Source organism: Etheostoma spectabile, chromosome 15 (assembly GCF_008692095.1).
Source record: "Etheostoma spectabile isolate EspeVRDwgs_2016 chromosome 15, UIUC_Espe_1.0, whole genome shotgun sequence".
In the NCBI taxonomy this organism is placed as follows: domain Eukaryota; kingdom Metazoa; phylum Chordata; class Actinopteri; order Perciformes; family Percidae; genus Etheostoma; species Etheostoma spectabile.
In genome coordinates this window covers 24,284,591-24,299,433 of record NC_045747.1, presented here as the reverse complement: position 1 = coordinate 24,299,433, position 14,843 = coordinate 24,284,591, and the positions used below count along the sequence as shown (strand labels likewise).

General features: G+C 42.9%; 1 protein-coding gene across 1 annotated transcript in view; it reads right to left on the bottom strand.

Moving 5' to 3' along the window:
* LOC116702842 (myosin-9) overlaps window positions 1-14,843 on the bottom strand; it is a 55,656-nt gene that overhangs the window by 14,236 nt on the left and 26,577 nt on the right. Inside the window, exons 7-26 of the mRNA XM_032537330.1 lie at window positions 14,138-14,230; window positions 13,982-14,045; window positions 13,749-13,847; window positions 12,808-12,951; window positions 12,605-12,700; window positions 11,897-12,168; window positions 11,294-11,467; window positions 10,697-10,870; window positions 10,150-10,264; window positions 8,796-8,983; window positions 7,771-7,892; window positions 7,600-7,669; window positions 7,356-7,516; window positions 5,917-6,025; window positions 5,658-5,789; window positions 4,566-4,772; window positions 3,428-3,565; window positions 3,122-3,245; window positions 2,270-2,441; window positions 615-827 (exon numbers count right to left, since the gene is read on the bottom strand). Coding sequence (XP_032393221.1) covers window positions 615-827; window positions 2,270-2,441; window positions 3,122-3,245; window positions 3,428-3,565; window positions 4,566-4,772; window positions 5,658-5,789; window positions 5,917-6,025; window positions 7,356-7,516; window positions 7,600-7,669; window positions 7,771-7,892; window positions 8,796-8,983; window positions 10,150-10,264; window positions 10,697-10,870; window positions 11,294-11,467; window positions 11,897-12,168; window positions 12,605-12,700; window positions 12,808-12,951; window positions 13,749-13,847; window positions 13,982-14,045; window positions 14,138-14,230 — 2,867 coding nt within the window. The remainder of the gene's footprint in view (window positions 1-614; window positions 828-2,269; window positions 2,442-3,121; window positions 3,246-3,427; window positions 3,566-4,565; window positions 4,773-5,657; window positions 5,790-5,916; window positions 6,026-7,355; window positions 7,517-7,599; window positions 7,670-7,770; window positions 7,893-8,795; window positions 8,984-10,149; window positions 10,265-10,696; window positions 10,871-11,293; window positions 11,468-11,896; window positions 12,169-12,604; window positions 12,701-12,807; window positions 12,952-13,748; window positions 13,848-13,981; window positions 14,046-14,137; window positions 14,231-14,843) is intronic.

Below are 14,843 nucleotides of genomic sequence, written 5' to 3'. Positions count from 1 at the left end.
TAAGGGCCCCAAAACACCAAGGCGACCATCGGCCGTCTGTCCACGTCGGGCCGTCGATGAGCGACCGTCGCCCTAGTTTATGCGGTGTGTTCCGCACCGTCGCAGCAACCTTCGCCTACAACTTTGTTTGGCCAATCCAACATGTTCAATGTCAGCTGGCCGCAGTTTTAACAGCCAATCCATCCGATTGGCTTTTCAGCTTTAAAACGGTAGTGAGGAAAGCAAATAAATAAAAATAAACTACTGTGAGAGGCCCACGAAAGGCTCTTGTCATTTTTCATCAATCTTATCAATCCAACAAACAAAAAGTTGTCATAAGAGGCAAAAAAATAAATTTGATTTGAACGATTATTTTTCACAATATGTCCATAAGATGGCAAACGAGATATACAGACTTGTGTTGGTATATTTATTTCAACAACAACATGTCTTTTTAAAGTTCTCAATTTGTATATGGGCCAGTGAAATTCACTTTGTTCTAGTAGAATTATTTTTCATTATTACTTCAGTTGAACCCTGCCTTGTGTCACGGTGTATAACAGACGCAAACCTCCGCCCTACGTTACGTGGCGTCCCTGTAACCGTCGTAGCAGCTGGTAGACGAGTGTCTCTACCTGAGTTCCTGCTGAGCGGCGGTGGAGTCCAGCGTGTCCTCCAGCTCCGTCTTCAGGGCCTCCAGCTCCTCTCCCAGGTCCCTGCGGTGTTTCTCCGCCTTGGTGCGGGCCTGCCTCTCCAACTCCAAATCCTCCTGCAGCTCGGAGAGCTGAGCCTCCATCTCGCGGATCTTCTTCTGGGCCAGGTTCTTCTGCGCCGCCTCCTCCTCGATCCTTCAGGGAGAGAAAAAGTCAGAAATCAGGGAATGGAGCAGTGGGACGGGGAATCTTTGGTTTGATACAATAACCTGCAAAACATCTGGCTGATGAACTGCTTTTAAGGAAACAATGGCAAACAACTACTAAAAAACAAAGAAGAGTCCTTCACAAGTGCTGCCCACCATTAGCCGACTAATCAGTGTTGTTTTGGTCTCAGTCGACTAGCATTTCTTTAGACAAACAGATATTTTTATCCTTTTTTTATCATCAGGGTACCCCTAAGATTCTTCAAGTTCAATTTAAGATTATTTTTAATACCACCTTGGATGAAATTGAATGCCGGCTTCACGGCCTTATCATATAAAATAAGTGTGGATTTTAAAGCTCGAAAAAAAATGATACCTGAATTGCATTTAACATTTCTGTGAAGTGTGTTTGTACTCTAATAACATCAAATCAATTTGTTGCATTTAGTCCTATGAAACAAAAAATACAAAAGTAAAGTGCATTAAGCACACAAAGTTACCCAAACAAAATATTTATTTGACGTAAACGCATTTATTTAATAAAAAAAAAGAAAAAAAAGAATTGTAATCAAAATCTGATACTTTTAAGTTCTTATTTTAGAATATTAGACTTTTCTAATATTTTTAAGACCTTGCAGGTTCATGCTAAATTACTTATATTAAAGAAACTTATAGGCACATCTCTGGGAAACACAAGATTTAAAAGTGGTGCTTTTGCAGGATTCTTTGAGGAGATTGGAGCTCGATTCCTTCAACGCATCGATTAGTCGACAAAATCATACGAGCGTTAGTCCACTAAGACTTTCTTTAGTCGAGGACTCTATCCTTTACAGACCTGCCCAGAGCTGCATGAAGCTCTTCCTCCTAGTCGACAAAATCCATATTATTATTATGTCTAGTGTCAAATCACATCAGTGGTTATCTCAAGACAACTTACAGATAGGTCTAGACCACACTCTATAAATTTACAAAGACCCAACATTTGGTACCCTGGAAATCCAGAGTTCTCACGAGAGCACAATTTGAATTTGCTCAGCGAGTTACTCTGGCATCGAGTAACGCTGCTCATTAACTATGCCCTTGTAACCGAGCTGCACCAATCAAATAGGTGTATCTGATATAGGCGGGGCCAGAGGCAAGCTGCACCAATCACATTGTTGTATTTGATATAGGCGGGGCCAGAAGTGAGCTAAACAGAGGACGACAGTTTAATCCACCAGTTAGCTCTGCTGGTAGCTAAGCGTATGGGGCTCTGGATACGTCACCCCGTGTGTTGTTGTGATTGGTCGTAGACTTTCATTAAGCGATGCCAGAGCCTTAATCTTTCGGATTTGGGTCTGGATTTCCAGGCTGAGCATTTGGTGCGACAGTTAGTGAGTGTTAGTCGACGACGGCTTTCTTTATTGGCCGACACCCCTATCCTTTACAGACCTGGCCAGAGCTGCCTGAAGCTCCTCCTCCTTCTTGGCCAGCTGGGCGCGGAGCTCAGCGATCTGGGCCTGCAGCTCAGCGATCTGGTCGTGGATCTCGTTGAAGTCGCCATCCAGCTTGCGTCGGTTCTTTTCCAGCTCCTGGCGCTGCTTCTCCTCCCTGCGCAGGCGGTCTGACAGAAAAAAGGGAAACAAACACGAGTTTAGAGGAAGGGAAAGACCGAGATGTCAAAGGTTGGAAACCTTGTGCTGTTTAGGACCAGTTGAAACTTTCCATTCCGAGTACTTATTTATACTATGGTTAGACTCAATATCATCTATATAGTATAGAGTTACTTACTTTTGCTATTTTATTTAAATACATATTCTATTTAATTTCACGTCACTTATTCACTTACATTGCATTATTTTTTGTACTATGGCCTCGTACCTTTACTTAATATCTCTTATATAATGCCACTTTACATTCATTCGGTACATCCGGCACATTGTTGTTTTTTTACTGTAGAAAAAAAAATGCTGCTGTAATAAAGGAATTTCCCCATTGTGGGATGAATAAAGCATTATTTAATCTAATCTAACTATAGGTCCATCACAAGTGTATCCACAATCAAAAGCTATCCCTTTTTTATTTATCTCTGTGTGTGTGTGTGCATGCATTTGTACGGTGTCTTGTTTTTCTTGAATGTCTTTTTGTGTATTATTCATGCTTTGTTTTAATGTGTTTAAGCTGTTTTTTTTAATATAAAGCACTTTGTGTTAACATGTAATGAAGGGTGCTTTACAAGTAGTATTGACATTTAACAAAATGGCTGTCGTGTCGGTGACCGTGTCCCCGTCAGGCGCTCCCTACCCTCCAGGTCTGTGATCATGGCCTCATGTTTGTTCTTGAGTTTCTGCAGGCTCTTTGATTTCTCCTCCTCCTCCGCCAGATTGGTAGTGAACTCAGAGATCCTCTCCTCCATCAACTTCTTCTCCTGTACTCACAAAAGGGGGGGTGGGGGTGGGGGGGACGATGAGTATCCACAGAGATTGCCAACTTTCCTTTGCTTCGTTGGTCTTTTTCAGAGCAAAATCCTTTAATTTGAGCGCAGTAGGAGCTAGCACTTACACCAAAAAGACAAACGACTAGTCACATCTCCAATGAATCAATCCTAACCTTCATTAGTTTGTGGTTCTGATCATCGAGAACCATGACATCCTCTTCTATCTTCTTCATCTTAGCCTCGATGGTGACCTTCTCCAGCTGAAGCTTCTGCCTGGCTGCTTCCTCCTCGTCCAGCTGCTGCTCCAGGTCCTGAGAGCAGATACACCAACGACATCTGTTTTATTGCTCGATTACGCTGCAACCTACGGCTGGCGACGAATACGCTAAATCTGAATATTTATATATTTGAAATTGTAAAAAAACAGACAGACATTCGATTATGAAAACGTATATTTGACTACTGGGAGAGGGCAGTGGCACTGTTGCGGCTGTCTGCCTCGCACAAGGGCGGAGAAGACGCCACAAAGACGGCACGAAAACGTCACCATAGAGACGACGAGATTCAGGTTGTTTATGACCAAATTTGGAACGGCTCAGTTAAGAAAGAGAGAGAGAGAGAGAGAGAGAGAGAGAGAGAGAGAGAGGAGAGAGAGAGAGAGAGAGAGAGAGAGAGAGAGAAGAGAGAGAGAGAGAGAGAGAGAGAAAGCGAGGGAAAGAAGAGACAGGAAAAAGAGAGAAAGAAAAAGAGAGAAAGAAAAAGAGAGAAAGAGAAAGAAAGACAGAAAGAAAGTGAGGTAAAGAAGAGACAGAAAAGAGAGAAAAAGAAAGTGAGGTAAAGAAGAGACAAAAAGAAAGAAGAGAGAAAGAGAGAGAGAAAGAAAGCGAGGGAAAGAAAGAAAGAGAGAGAGTATGAGACAGAGGAAAGAAAGCGAGGGAAAGAGAGACAGAGAGAAAGAAACAGAGAGAAAGAGAGAGAGAAAGAGACAGAGAGAGAAAAAGAGAAAGAAAGAAAGAAAGAAAGAAGGTATACGGTGTTTAAGTTTAAGTGATACAGGACATTTCATTCATTTATTTTGCAATGTGTTTATCTTTTAAAATACATATATTTGTGTTGAAATAAAGAAAATTGGTATTTATTTCTGCCTTTCTAATATTTTCCATCTTATAGACATAATGCGCAAAAATAGAAATTTGAATATATTGCAACCTCTATAGGTTTTTTATTTAGAATAGGTATCCTGAGGTCATGATTGGCCCGTTCTGACAGCCTCCTGCAGCTTTGCGTTCATATCGGTGGGAGGGAACCTACGCTGATGTTTTGCTGCATCTTCTTTTTGTCAGACAGGAGGTGCGAGGCGCGCTCCTCCTCCTCCTCCACCCGGGCCTCCAGGTCGTGCAGGATCTCCTCCAGCTCCTGCTTCTTGGCCGCCAGGCGGGCTCTCATCTCCTCCGCCTCGGCACAGAGCTCCGTCTCCGCCTGGAGCTGCTCCTGCAGGGCCATCTTCTCCGCATTCAGCTGCAAGCACGCACACACACGACTTAAATATCAAAATTAAAAGGGTGAACGCCACTCATTTCATGTTCAAATCAAAGGGGTTCGTCATTCATTAATGAATATTACATGGAACAACAGGATGTTGCTTTACTCTCTCTCTATACATCATCTATCCATTCATCATGGATAGATTATATATATATATATATATAATATATATATATATATATATATATATATTATATATATATATATAATATATATAAATGTAAAAACTTGTAAAATTATTTAAAAAAAAGAGGCTTAGGACCTGACCGAACTTAACTGTGTGTATTGATCTTAACTATTCATATCTGATTGTGTTTAGCCCTCTTGTCACACACACACACCACACACACACACACACACACACACACACCACACACACACACACACACACACACACACACACCCACACACAACACACACACACACACACACACACACACACACACCACACACACACACACACACACACACACACACACACACAACACACACACACACACACACACACACTTCTTAATGTATAAGATATAGGTTAAAGTAATTTATTTTATGCCTTACCGTTTTATGTAGGCAACCTTGTATGTATGTAGGCTTTTTTTATAAAAGTGTTTACTTGTGTCTAAATTGTAGATTTAAGGACTCCTGTAATTGCTCTTATATATTTTTCTTCTTCTCTTCCTTAGGTTAGGTTCCTTCTCTAAGCCCCTCTGGGTTTCCTTTATCTCACCTGCACCTGTTCTTGCATTTCTGTTGTGTTGGTTTTATTGTGCATTAAATTAAAATTTGATTTCAGACCAATTTTCCGAGATGGAAACGGAAATGACCGTAACTAAGGGACCGTGGTTTCTCAAAGCTTACCTGACTTTGTTTTTGCTCCATCTCCTGGAGCTGCTGCTCGGCATACAGATGCTTCTCCTTCACCTTCAACAGCTCGTCGTCCTTGGCCTGCATCTCCTCCTCCTGCCGGCTGACCTGCAGCAGAGGCTTCACCTGAGGACAAAACGGTAGAAAGGGGGGGGAGTTAGAAAAGGGAAAACAAAGCGAGGACAAGGCTAGGGTTGAGAAAAACACCGTTGAGAAAATGTTGGCGGGGATGTTGCCGGAGTGTGAGCTTCACCTTGGTGAAGAGCCTCCACCACTGCCAGTTCCTGAGTTTAAGATACGCGGCACAGTTCCTCTGGATCACCTTCATCGCGGTCAGCTGCTGCTGTCTCCTGGTGAAAGCCCTGCAGAGCAACGTCAAGACACAGACTTAGACACCTGATTTAAACTTAAGGCTGAGAGAGCAGAAACGGTCTTGTTCAAGTTTTGAGTGGGCTGAGTTTGCTTAAATGTCTCTCGAATGATGTTCTAAATATTAGGGCTGGGTCTGGCCAATGATTTGCCAAATCAATTTTGATTCCGATTCACAAGGTCCCAATTAATTCGCTATTAATCTCGGCCTACAATGCCGATTTTTGCTTGGATGTAAGAGATCCGAGATCTTCTGCTGTAAATTGTACAAGCAAGAAGCAACCTTCGTTTACATTTGAAAGCAACATTTCTTTTCACTCTTGTCCACTGTCCCGTCCTCTTTCAGTTTCTGTTTTCTAATTTGCACATGTCGGGACATATTTAAATAAAAATCAACACATTTAAAAAAATAAAGAAAAAAAGATTCTCTCTTGTTCTAGAGAGAATCGCAATGTCTCTAAGTATCTATGATTTTTTTCCCCCACCCCCCACACACAATGTGTGTTCTCTCCAGTAAACTGGGACTATAATTTGAGAGGATTGTAAAATTACAAAATACTTATCCTAATTGTACAATCCTCCCAAATTAAAGTCTTAGTTCACTGGGCCAGTAACTACTGTATATAGTGTAGGTTACTGTACATTCATGAAACAATGTGTACAACGTGCATTGAGTTTATCACTTAATTATCTTTTCTAGATTTTGGAGTCCAAATTTTCAGCGTCTTTCTTTTCTATGTCCATACATACGGGAGGAAGCAAAAGATATTTGGGAAGAAGCAAAGTCGCTATAATAAAACAGCGAAAAATTGAACGACCTGAACAATAGTGCAGTTACCAACCACTTTTCTTACCGGAAACCATTCTGCTCACTTTTAATCCAGAATAAAGAACTTTTAAATGCGTGCAAATTATTAGTAGCCTAACTCCTCGAATGTTATAATTATGACGGTTACAGTTCAGAGTCGTGGTCACGTCTATTTTTAGGCTACTGACACATTCAGTCGGCCTGCTTTATCACACCGGCCGCGTATCTTACAATAAATGTGATTGATTTCATCAAACTTTCATGTGAAGCTGCTGCTCACTCTGCATAAAGTATGAACAATGCGTGTTCTTTGTCAATCAATGCATCAATCTGAATGACTTGAGCCTGGCTCAACCTAGTTGCTTCTCCTCCTCCTTTTGGCCGTCGTGAAGCCAGGCTGCACGGATCAGACCCGGTCAAACCTCGCTTTGTCGGTTAATCTGGATTTATAAATTATGCTTTTGTGAAACCCCCAAGCTATAAAGTGTCAAAGTGTGTCCATTGTCTTTTCTTACTTGCGGGCCACGTAGCCTCTGCACCAGGCCTGGAAACTGATGATGATGTCTGTGATCTTCATGTCTCTCTCCTCCTCCAGGTGAGCGAGGACTCCGGCTCTGAAGAACACTTTACTCTGGCCGATCCGGTACAGGTTGGGATCCAGCTCCAGGCTTTTGATCTGACAGGACAGGAGATGAACTGGTCAATCTCACTGCAGAGGGACTTGGTTATTGTGGAGGCTTAGTTAGTAGTAACGCTTACCATGAGCACACAGGCCTGCTTTCCATCCATGAAGCCCTTGGGGATGGAATTGGGAGTGAGGATCTCATACCTTGGGGAGAGGGGCACAGGAAGGGATTTAAGTTAATTCTTTTCTTACATATAGCCATCAGAGAACAAGACAAACTGGTTACAGCGTTATTATTCCGTTACCTCTGTCTGAACTCCTGGAAGACGATGCGGTTGGGGAAGCCCTGTCTGCAGATACGGATCCCCTCCAGCACACCGTTGCACCTCAGCTGGTCCAGAACCAGGTGGGGGTCCAGTTTACCAGCCTGCGAAAGAAGAACATTTGCTGATAAGCAGTGTGGCAAAACATAGAGAATGGCTTTATTCTACACAGTGGCTAATAGAGCCAATCACTGCGACGTTGGGCTAACACAAAGATCACTTTCTGGTAGACTAATGACAGTTTGGCAAAAGTGTTTATTTCTATCTTATACGGGTGGAAAAAATAATAATAAATCTAAAAAAAAAAAAAAAAAAATCGATACAGCATAGTATCTCAATATTTTCAGTGGCAATATTGTATTGATACACAGGCGCCAATTGTCGGTATTTTATTGTGTGTGTTGGTCAGTTTGTCTGCTTGACAATCCCATTATTGTCAATAGGGGGTCTGCAGATGGAAATTAGCCTAAGGCTACAATCTGGCATATTTAGATTTGTGAAAATGTTCATTAATATGTATTGTCCCCTTTTGTTTTTTCAAATAAAAAAATAAATATGCAGCAATAAAATTGAACTGATGTGATCAAAACAGAAATGTTTCTTTTTAGATAAAAACAGATGTTGACAAAGTTTCCTTTAGGGGACGTCATTTGAAATTGGGAAACATTAGAAGTTGGAAAAAAAAGGTAATAAATTGCAATATATAACACAAAATGTTGCAATATGTTTAAAATCGCAATAATATCGTATCGTGATGATATCGTATCGGGAGGCCTCTGGTGATTCCCCCCCCCCCCTTACTATTTTACAAGAAATATTGTTCAAGACGGAGGTTCGACCTACCCGGAAGTTATTGTACGCAAACATTGTGATTGGGTCAATAGCAATTTAAAAAAAAATTATAAGTTCGAGGAACTATGGGACAAAACTCAAGTAAGAAAGATAGTAACTGCGGTGGAAAACACCCTAATAGCTGATACAGATAAATAGATGCATTTCTCCGGTACCTTTTTCTCGTGGTTAGGGATGATGCAACGGACAAAGTTGGGGTTTGTGTTCCTCAGCGTGGCCATGAGCTTGGACAGCTGCTCTTTGTACAGCTGGCCCACTGTGCGGAACATGCCCTTGCGGGTCTTAAAGGCACCGGGCATATCGGACATGCCAGACACCTTATCCAGACCCACGATGCGGTCCACTGGGAGAAGAAACAACAGAGAGAGGAGAGAGAGAGACACACTATGTAAGAAGCTAGGGGATTTGGTTTTAATTTAATAATTTGAATATTTAACCAGACAAAACTCAAACCAAATGCATGTCACGAGGGAGAATGAATATGACCATTGTCTCTCCACTTCCTCTTGGAAAACAATACATATACCAGGAAAAAGTAGAGGCGGTTCATAACACCAGGACCAGTGAAACACCACACAAAACACAGAGTGAATGCTGACGGGAATCGGGGGCGGGATGACCGAGAGGAGTCACAAAAAGCAAGTGAAGCGTGGAGAGATAACACACCATGACGAAAAATAAAACTCAGTGCAGTGCATGGAAGGGGGGGGGCTGTTCGACTCTTAACACTGCTAGTGTGTAGCTCTTTTAAAGAAAACTACGTGTCACCTAAATTAAATATGTATGTGTGTGTGTGTGTGTGTCAGGAAGGTGGCAAACTCTGGCGGTTGCAGTGGGCATGTAGTCTTTGTGGTGATTTAAAAAAAAAAAACAACAACAAAAAAAACACACCAAACCCATGCAGTATATACCCATCGCTGCAGTAACCATGACCAACACCAGGAGTCCCCAAACACCACTATTACACAGAGGGAGAAAAGGAGAGTTCAATGATATAGCAACAAGTCCTAAGATGACCAGAACACACACACCGCTGGTTAAAGACACTGGAACAACTCACAAAATCTTTTTATCCATTGAAAATTTGAACATGGATGGAGAAATAAGCATGGTCAAACAGATAGCAGGAGTAAGGGGGGGGTGGGGGTGTGGAGAGAGTTTTAAATAAAGAAAATGGAAACCTTGTCACCTGAGTTTGAGTGTAGAAAAGGAAAACGCTGATAAAAATAGGCTCTCTGAGATTTCTGTACCTCTGAGACCCAGTAAAAGAAAGAAATGACAGACGAAATGGTGCCAAACAGAGGAAGAAATGGATGGACACAACAAGTGGGATTTGAGAAGGTAAAAACAAAAAGGTCCAGACAATAAAAGAGAAAAAAGAAAAAGAAAAAAAACACACCATGAAATGCAAAACAGGAACCCAAACATTACATATGTTCCCACAACAAAGCCCCGCTCCCGGAGAAGCCGTGACTCCCGGGTTACAGGTTAACGTCTGCCTCGACTCACCGTCGCGCCACAGCTCCGACACAAACTTGTCGGTGGACTGGTTGAGCAGCGAAGCCACGTTGTCGTTCAAGGGGTCCATGTTCTTCATCAGCCACTCGTCCGCCTTGTAGTCCACCTGAGGAGTAACAGCAGGCGGGAATTGAGACTGACTGACAGGCCAGCTACTTTGCACGGATAACGCAGAGCGGATGTTCCAACGCTACACTTCCACTATAATCTATGAAACTGGCAAAACCAGACATGAGAGCAGCATTTAAGTGGTGCATATGCACATAGTTTCTATTGATTGTTTCCTGTCACCTGCGTCCTCTGAGAACAGCAGACAATAGATTGTAGTTTCACAGCGCTGTGCCGAGTGCAAAAACTGAAGTAACAGCAACAATCTACAACAATGCAGCCAAAGCATTAGACCTCTGATACATTATTATAAAGTTTGAAAACTGGACAAATGCATGAAAGAAAGACAAAAAAAAGGTACATGGAAGACAAATTAGGATGGAGAAATGTGTTTACAAGAACACATCATATTATCATCATAATAACTCACCTTGCCAGCATAATGGATGACAGAGAAGTCTGCTTCGTCCTTCAGTTTCTTGGGCTTGAAGAACTTGGGGTGAGTGCCCTGCTCCTGGAGCACCTTCTCCACAAAGCTCTTGTCCGTGGCTTTGGGAAACCAGCACTCCTCGTCCAGCAGAGCGAGGATACCAGGAGGGTTGGCCTGCACACAGAAGGGAGAGGGCCCGATTTAAGGCGTGAAATAGAAAGGCCCTGAAGTTCTCAACACACTGGAAGAACAAAGAAGGAGGACCATTTCTATTTTCATGGATTTGTGTCTGACTAATGTGGCCAAGAGTCTTTGAAAATGGATGAAAAAGATGCTGTAATTTAATAGGGCAATAGAAACCGTCAATTTACGTCCACAGGCTCAGATAGTTATTCTAAGTCTCTGACAATACTATGGAAAAACGTCCTCCTACTAGGCTTTGGTTGTGTAACTTACCGATACCAGGTCAATACCTGAATAAGTTATTTAGATACAAATCCATGGAAAAACAGGGATCATGGTTAAAATGAATGTAACTCCCTTTTATACGTCGGGTCACATGAAGAAGTTCAAGTCTGTCGACAGGTTTAAACTCACAGGTTTCTCAATAAGGTCGATGCAGGGCTGCAGGTCGAGGCCGAAGTCGATGAAGCTCCACTCGATGCCCTCCCTCTGGTACTCCTCCTGCTCCAGGATGAACATGGTGTGGTTGAAGAGCTGCTGCAGCTTCTCATTGGTGTAGTTGATACACAGCTGCTCGAACGAGTTCAGCTGGGGAGACACACGGGAGAATAAATGCTTAACAACACACGTTATACACAGCACAAATAAAAAATATGGAAGATGTTTTTAATACACCGAAGGAAGGGGAAGACTGGAGAGCTTCTTGGAACTAGTGGTATGGCACCTTTCTTAAAGACGAGTGCCAGGTGTTCTTCCTCAATGTCTATTGCATTTTAAAAGGTCCCATGGCATGAAAATGTCACTTTATGAGGTTTTTCAACATCAATATGAGTTCACCCAGCCTGTCCATGGCCCCCCAGTGGCTAGAAATAGTGATGGGTGTGAACCGAGTCCTGGGTATCCTGCTCTACCTTTGAGAAAATGAAAGCTCAGATGGGCCGATCTGGAATCTTCCCCTAATGAGGTCATAAAGGGCAAGGTTACCTCCCCTTTCTCTGCTTTGCCTCAATTGTTTACCTCAAAGATCTCAAATCCAGCGATATCCAAGATGCCGATGAAGGAGGCTCCCTGCCTCTTGGTCTTGTCCAGGGCTTTGTTGATCCTCATGACGAGCCAGCGGAACATCCTCTCATACGTGGCCTTGGCCAGGGCCTCCACAGCAAACTCTGCTTGCTCCTGGGTCTGGGCCTTCTGGACGTAGTCTCTGCCCACCTTGATCCTGGGCGACAGGATGGCCCTGGTGAAGTCTGTGACGTTCATGCCCATGAGGTGGCTCACCTTCTGGGCAGCTGTTGCCGAGGAAACGGGAGGAAGAAATTGAGAAGAAGAGGAGAGGGGAAGACAACAACATTTAAGATTTATCTGCAGGATCACCAACAACTTATCAAAGTAGGTGGGAGTTTTGCCAGACAAATCGGCTCTGTTAAGAAAATAGCGGCGCCGGTATATGCGTGTATGCAAGTGCAGTGTGTGGTAGCGTAACCAAGGTTACAGAGAAGTAGCAGCTGGAATTCAGGAAAGGGAAACGTGACGCTACCAAGCCACGGCCAAGCGGACCATTCAGTTGTTGCCATCTGCGTCGCCGCAACGTGTAGTTACATTCCTGGGGAAGCTAGGCCACGTCAGTGTACGGTGTAGGGTCCGTATCTATGCGTACCCACGGCGTAGATTCAACGCAGAACCCTAAACCAAGCTTTAGCCAAATCTTTCAGATTTAGGACTTACCGGTGTTGTCGGGCATGGAGGCCTGGTCTGTGTGGCGCTCCTTCTTAAAGGTCATGTTCCCGAGCTGCAGTACGGAGGCCACCACCTTCAACAGGCCTGCACAGAAACAACAAACGGGAGGGTTTTAGTTTGGATTGATACTAGACGATAAACAAAGTCCCACTCGAAGAATAAAACTAAAAGTTATTTTAAATCTGCCTTACCTATCTGCTCTTCCTCTGGGATGCTCATGATCCTAAAGGCCTCAAGCGTCTCTGTAAACAGGTCCTTGTCCTGCTGCCCAGGAATCGTAACGTTCCCGTTGGAAAGGAAACGGTAGTTGTTGTAATTTTCAAGGAGGAGTTCATCTGAGAGAAAAAGGGATGGTCAGATTGAGTTCAATGGCAAAAGCAAAGTTAAAACTTTTACAGAGAATATGAAAGGAAATTATAAGGAAGTTTTATTCAAGAAACTACTATCTCCAGTTGGCTGTATTCTGGGGTCAAATCCTAAAGCAATGGGTCTTAGTTCCTCCAAATTAAGGCTGCTGGAGGTGCTTCTCATAATTCAAGGAGATGCATTCTTCTTCTGTGAATCTCAGACTGAGTCCATTGTGAAATTGTGGGAACAAATTGTGTTGGAGCTTCTCCCATTAGAAGCTATTAGCTTCTGGCTAAGGGACATGCCTTTTTGCTTTTTCGAAATCTGGGACCCGTTCTTGGACTATATTGGGGAAGATGGTGCACGGACTCTTTAGAGTGGCCTCTATGGTCTAGCATGGTCTGAGATCTCGAAGTGTATTTAAAGATGACATGCAATGGCTACAGTAACTCACTTTGACTGACTATGTTAGGTATGCCTCAATTGTGCAAACTTTTTATTTTATATTATTTACTTTTAATTACTTTTCTGTTGTCTTGTGTGTTTTTTTTTAAGAAGTTGCAGGTGGGCTAAAAGGAGGGTTTTATTCTTTACTTAATGGCTGTCTTCTTTTATGTTGTATGTACCCCTTGGAAACTTAAGGATGTTCTAAAACAAATAAAATAAAAAAATCTTTACAGGAAGGGCCTCTGCGAGTCTTCAGAATGAAAACAGAAATCTGCAAATATCCTTGGGAAATTCTAACTCGGTCTTTGAACAGAGAGTTTTGTAATATGTTGCTTACTGCGCAATTTATCACCGGCCCCTGTGAGCAAGTAGTAGAAGATGTGGAAGGTCCTCTCATCTTTAGCCTGGCGAATGGCGCGGGACTTCTCCAGCAAGTCTGGCGGTCAGTGGGTCAAGGACCTGGTTTCCTGATACTACCACGACTGCACCTTCAAAATCAGTTTGTGTATTGCAGTGAAACACTCTAAACGTGATCCCAAAAAACAGAAGCAAAGACAGCATCAAGGATACAGGTTTCAATATTGGCACCGACGATGTAACCATTGACGTCAAAGTTGATCCTGATGAATTTTCCCTAAGAGGAAGAAAAAACATTTAAGAAAAGGGATGTGGAACGGTCCAGCTGTGAAAACAGGAGGAATCACACAACGTAGCACTAAATCTTACAAATCGAGAGGAGTTGTCGTTTTTCACTGTCTTGGCATTTCCAAAGGCTTCCAGGATGGGGTTAGCCTGCAGCAGCTGCTTCTCCAGCTCCCCCTGGTGGAAATACGGAGAACAGCAAGGCAAAATATAAAGTACACTTTACGTAAAATCAGGGTAGTTCTCAGCCATGGAATCAGATCCAACAAGACGGCTGCATCGTGAGAACTGGTTATTAATCTACCAGAATGTTAATCACTGTAATGAACTGATTGGTTTGAGTCTTTTTAAATAAACAAATGTGCCCATGATGTACTTACGTCTGAGGAGGGGGAGGGGGGGGGGGGGGGGGGGACAGGAAGTGTAAAAACATGTGATAAAAAGGGGGGGGATACCGTATATGCACACACCGGCAGCAACATACACAAACACACACATCGCACCCAAGCATTTTCAACACACATAATGTCGTGTTAGTGCCCGAACCTGCAAACACCCAGAGACCCTGTGACCCGCATCAGCAACCCATCACCTAGAGCAGAATAATCCAGCGGACCCCAAAGCACAAAACATTCAGACAAACATACAGACAGGGGGTCCTCTCGGCTTCATTATGCCTCTAAACACGTCTTTCTTCAACCTATACTGGCTTGTTTTTACTGTACTTTACACTTTTTCTCACCAGAAATGCTTTGCTAAGCATTAGTGCGTTTCAGAAAGGTCTTACCAC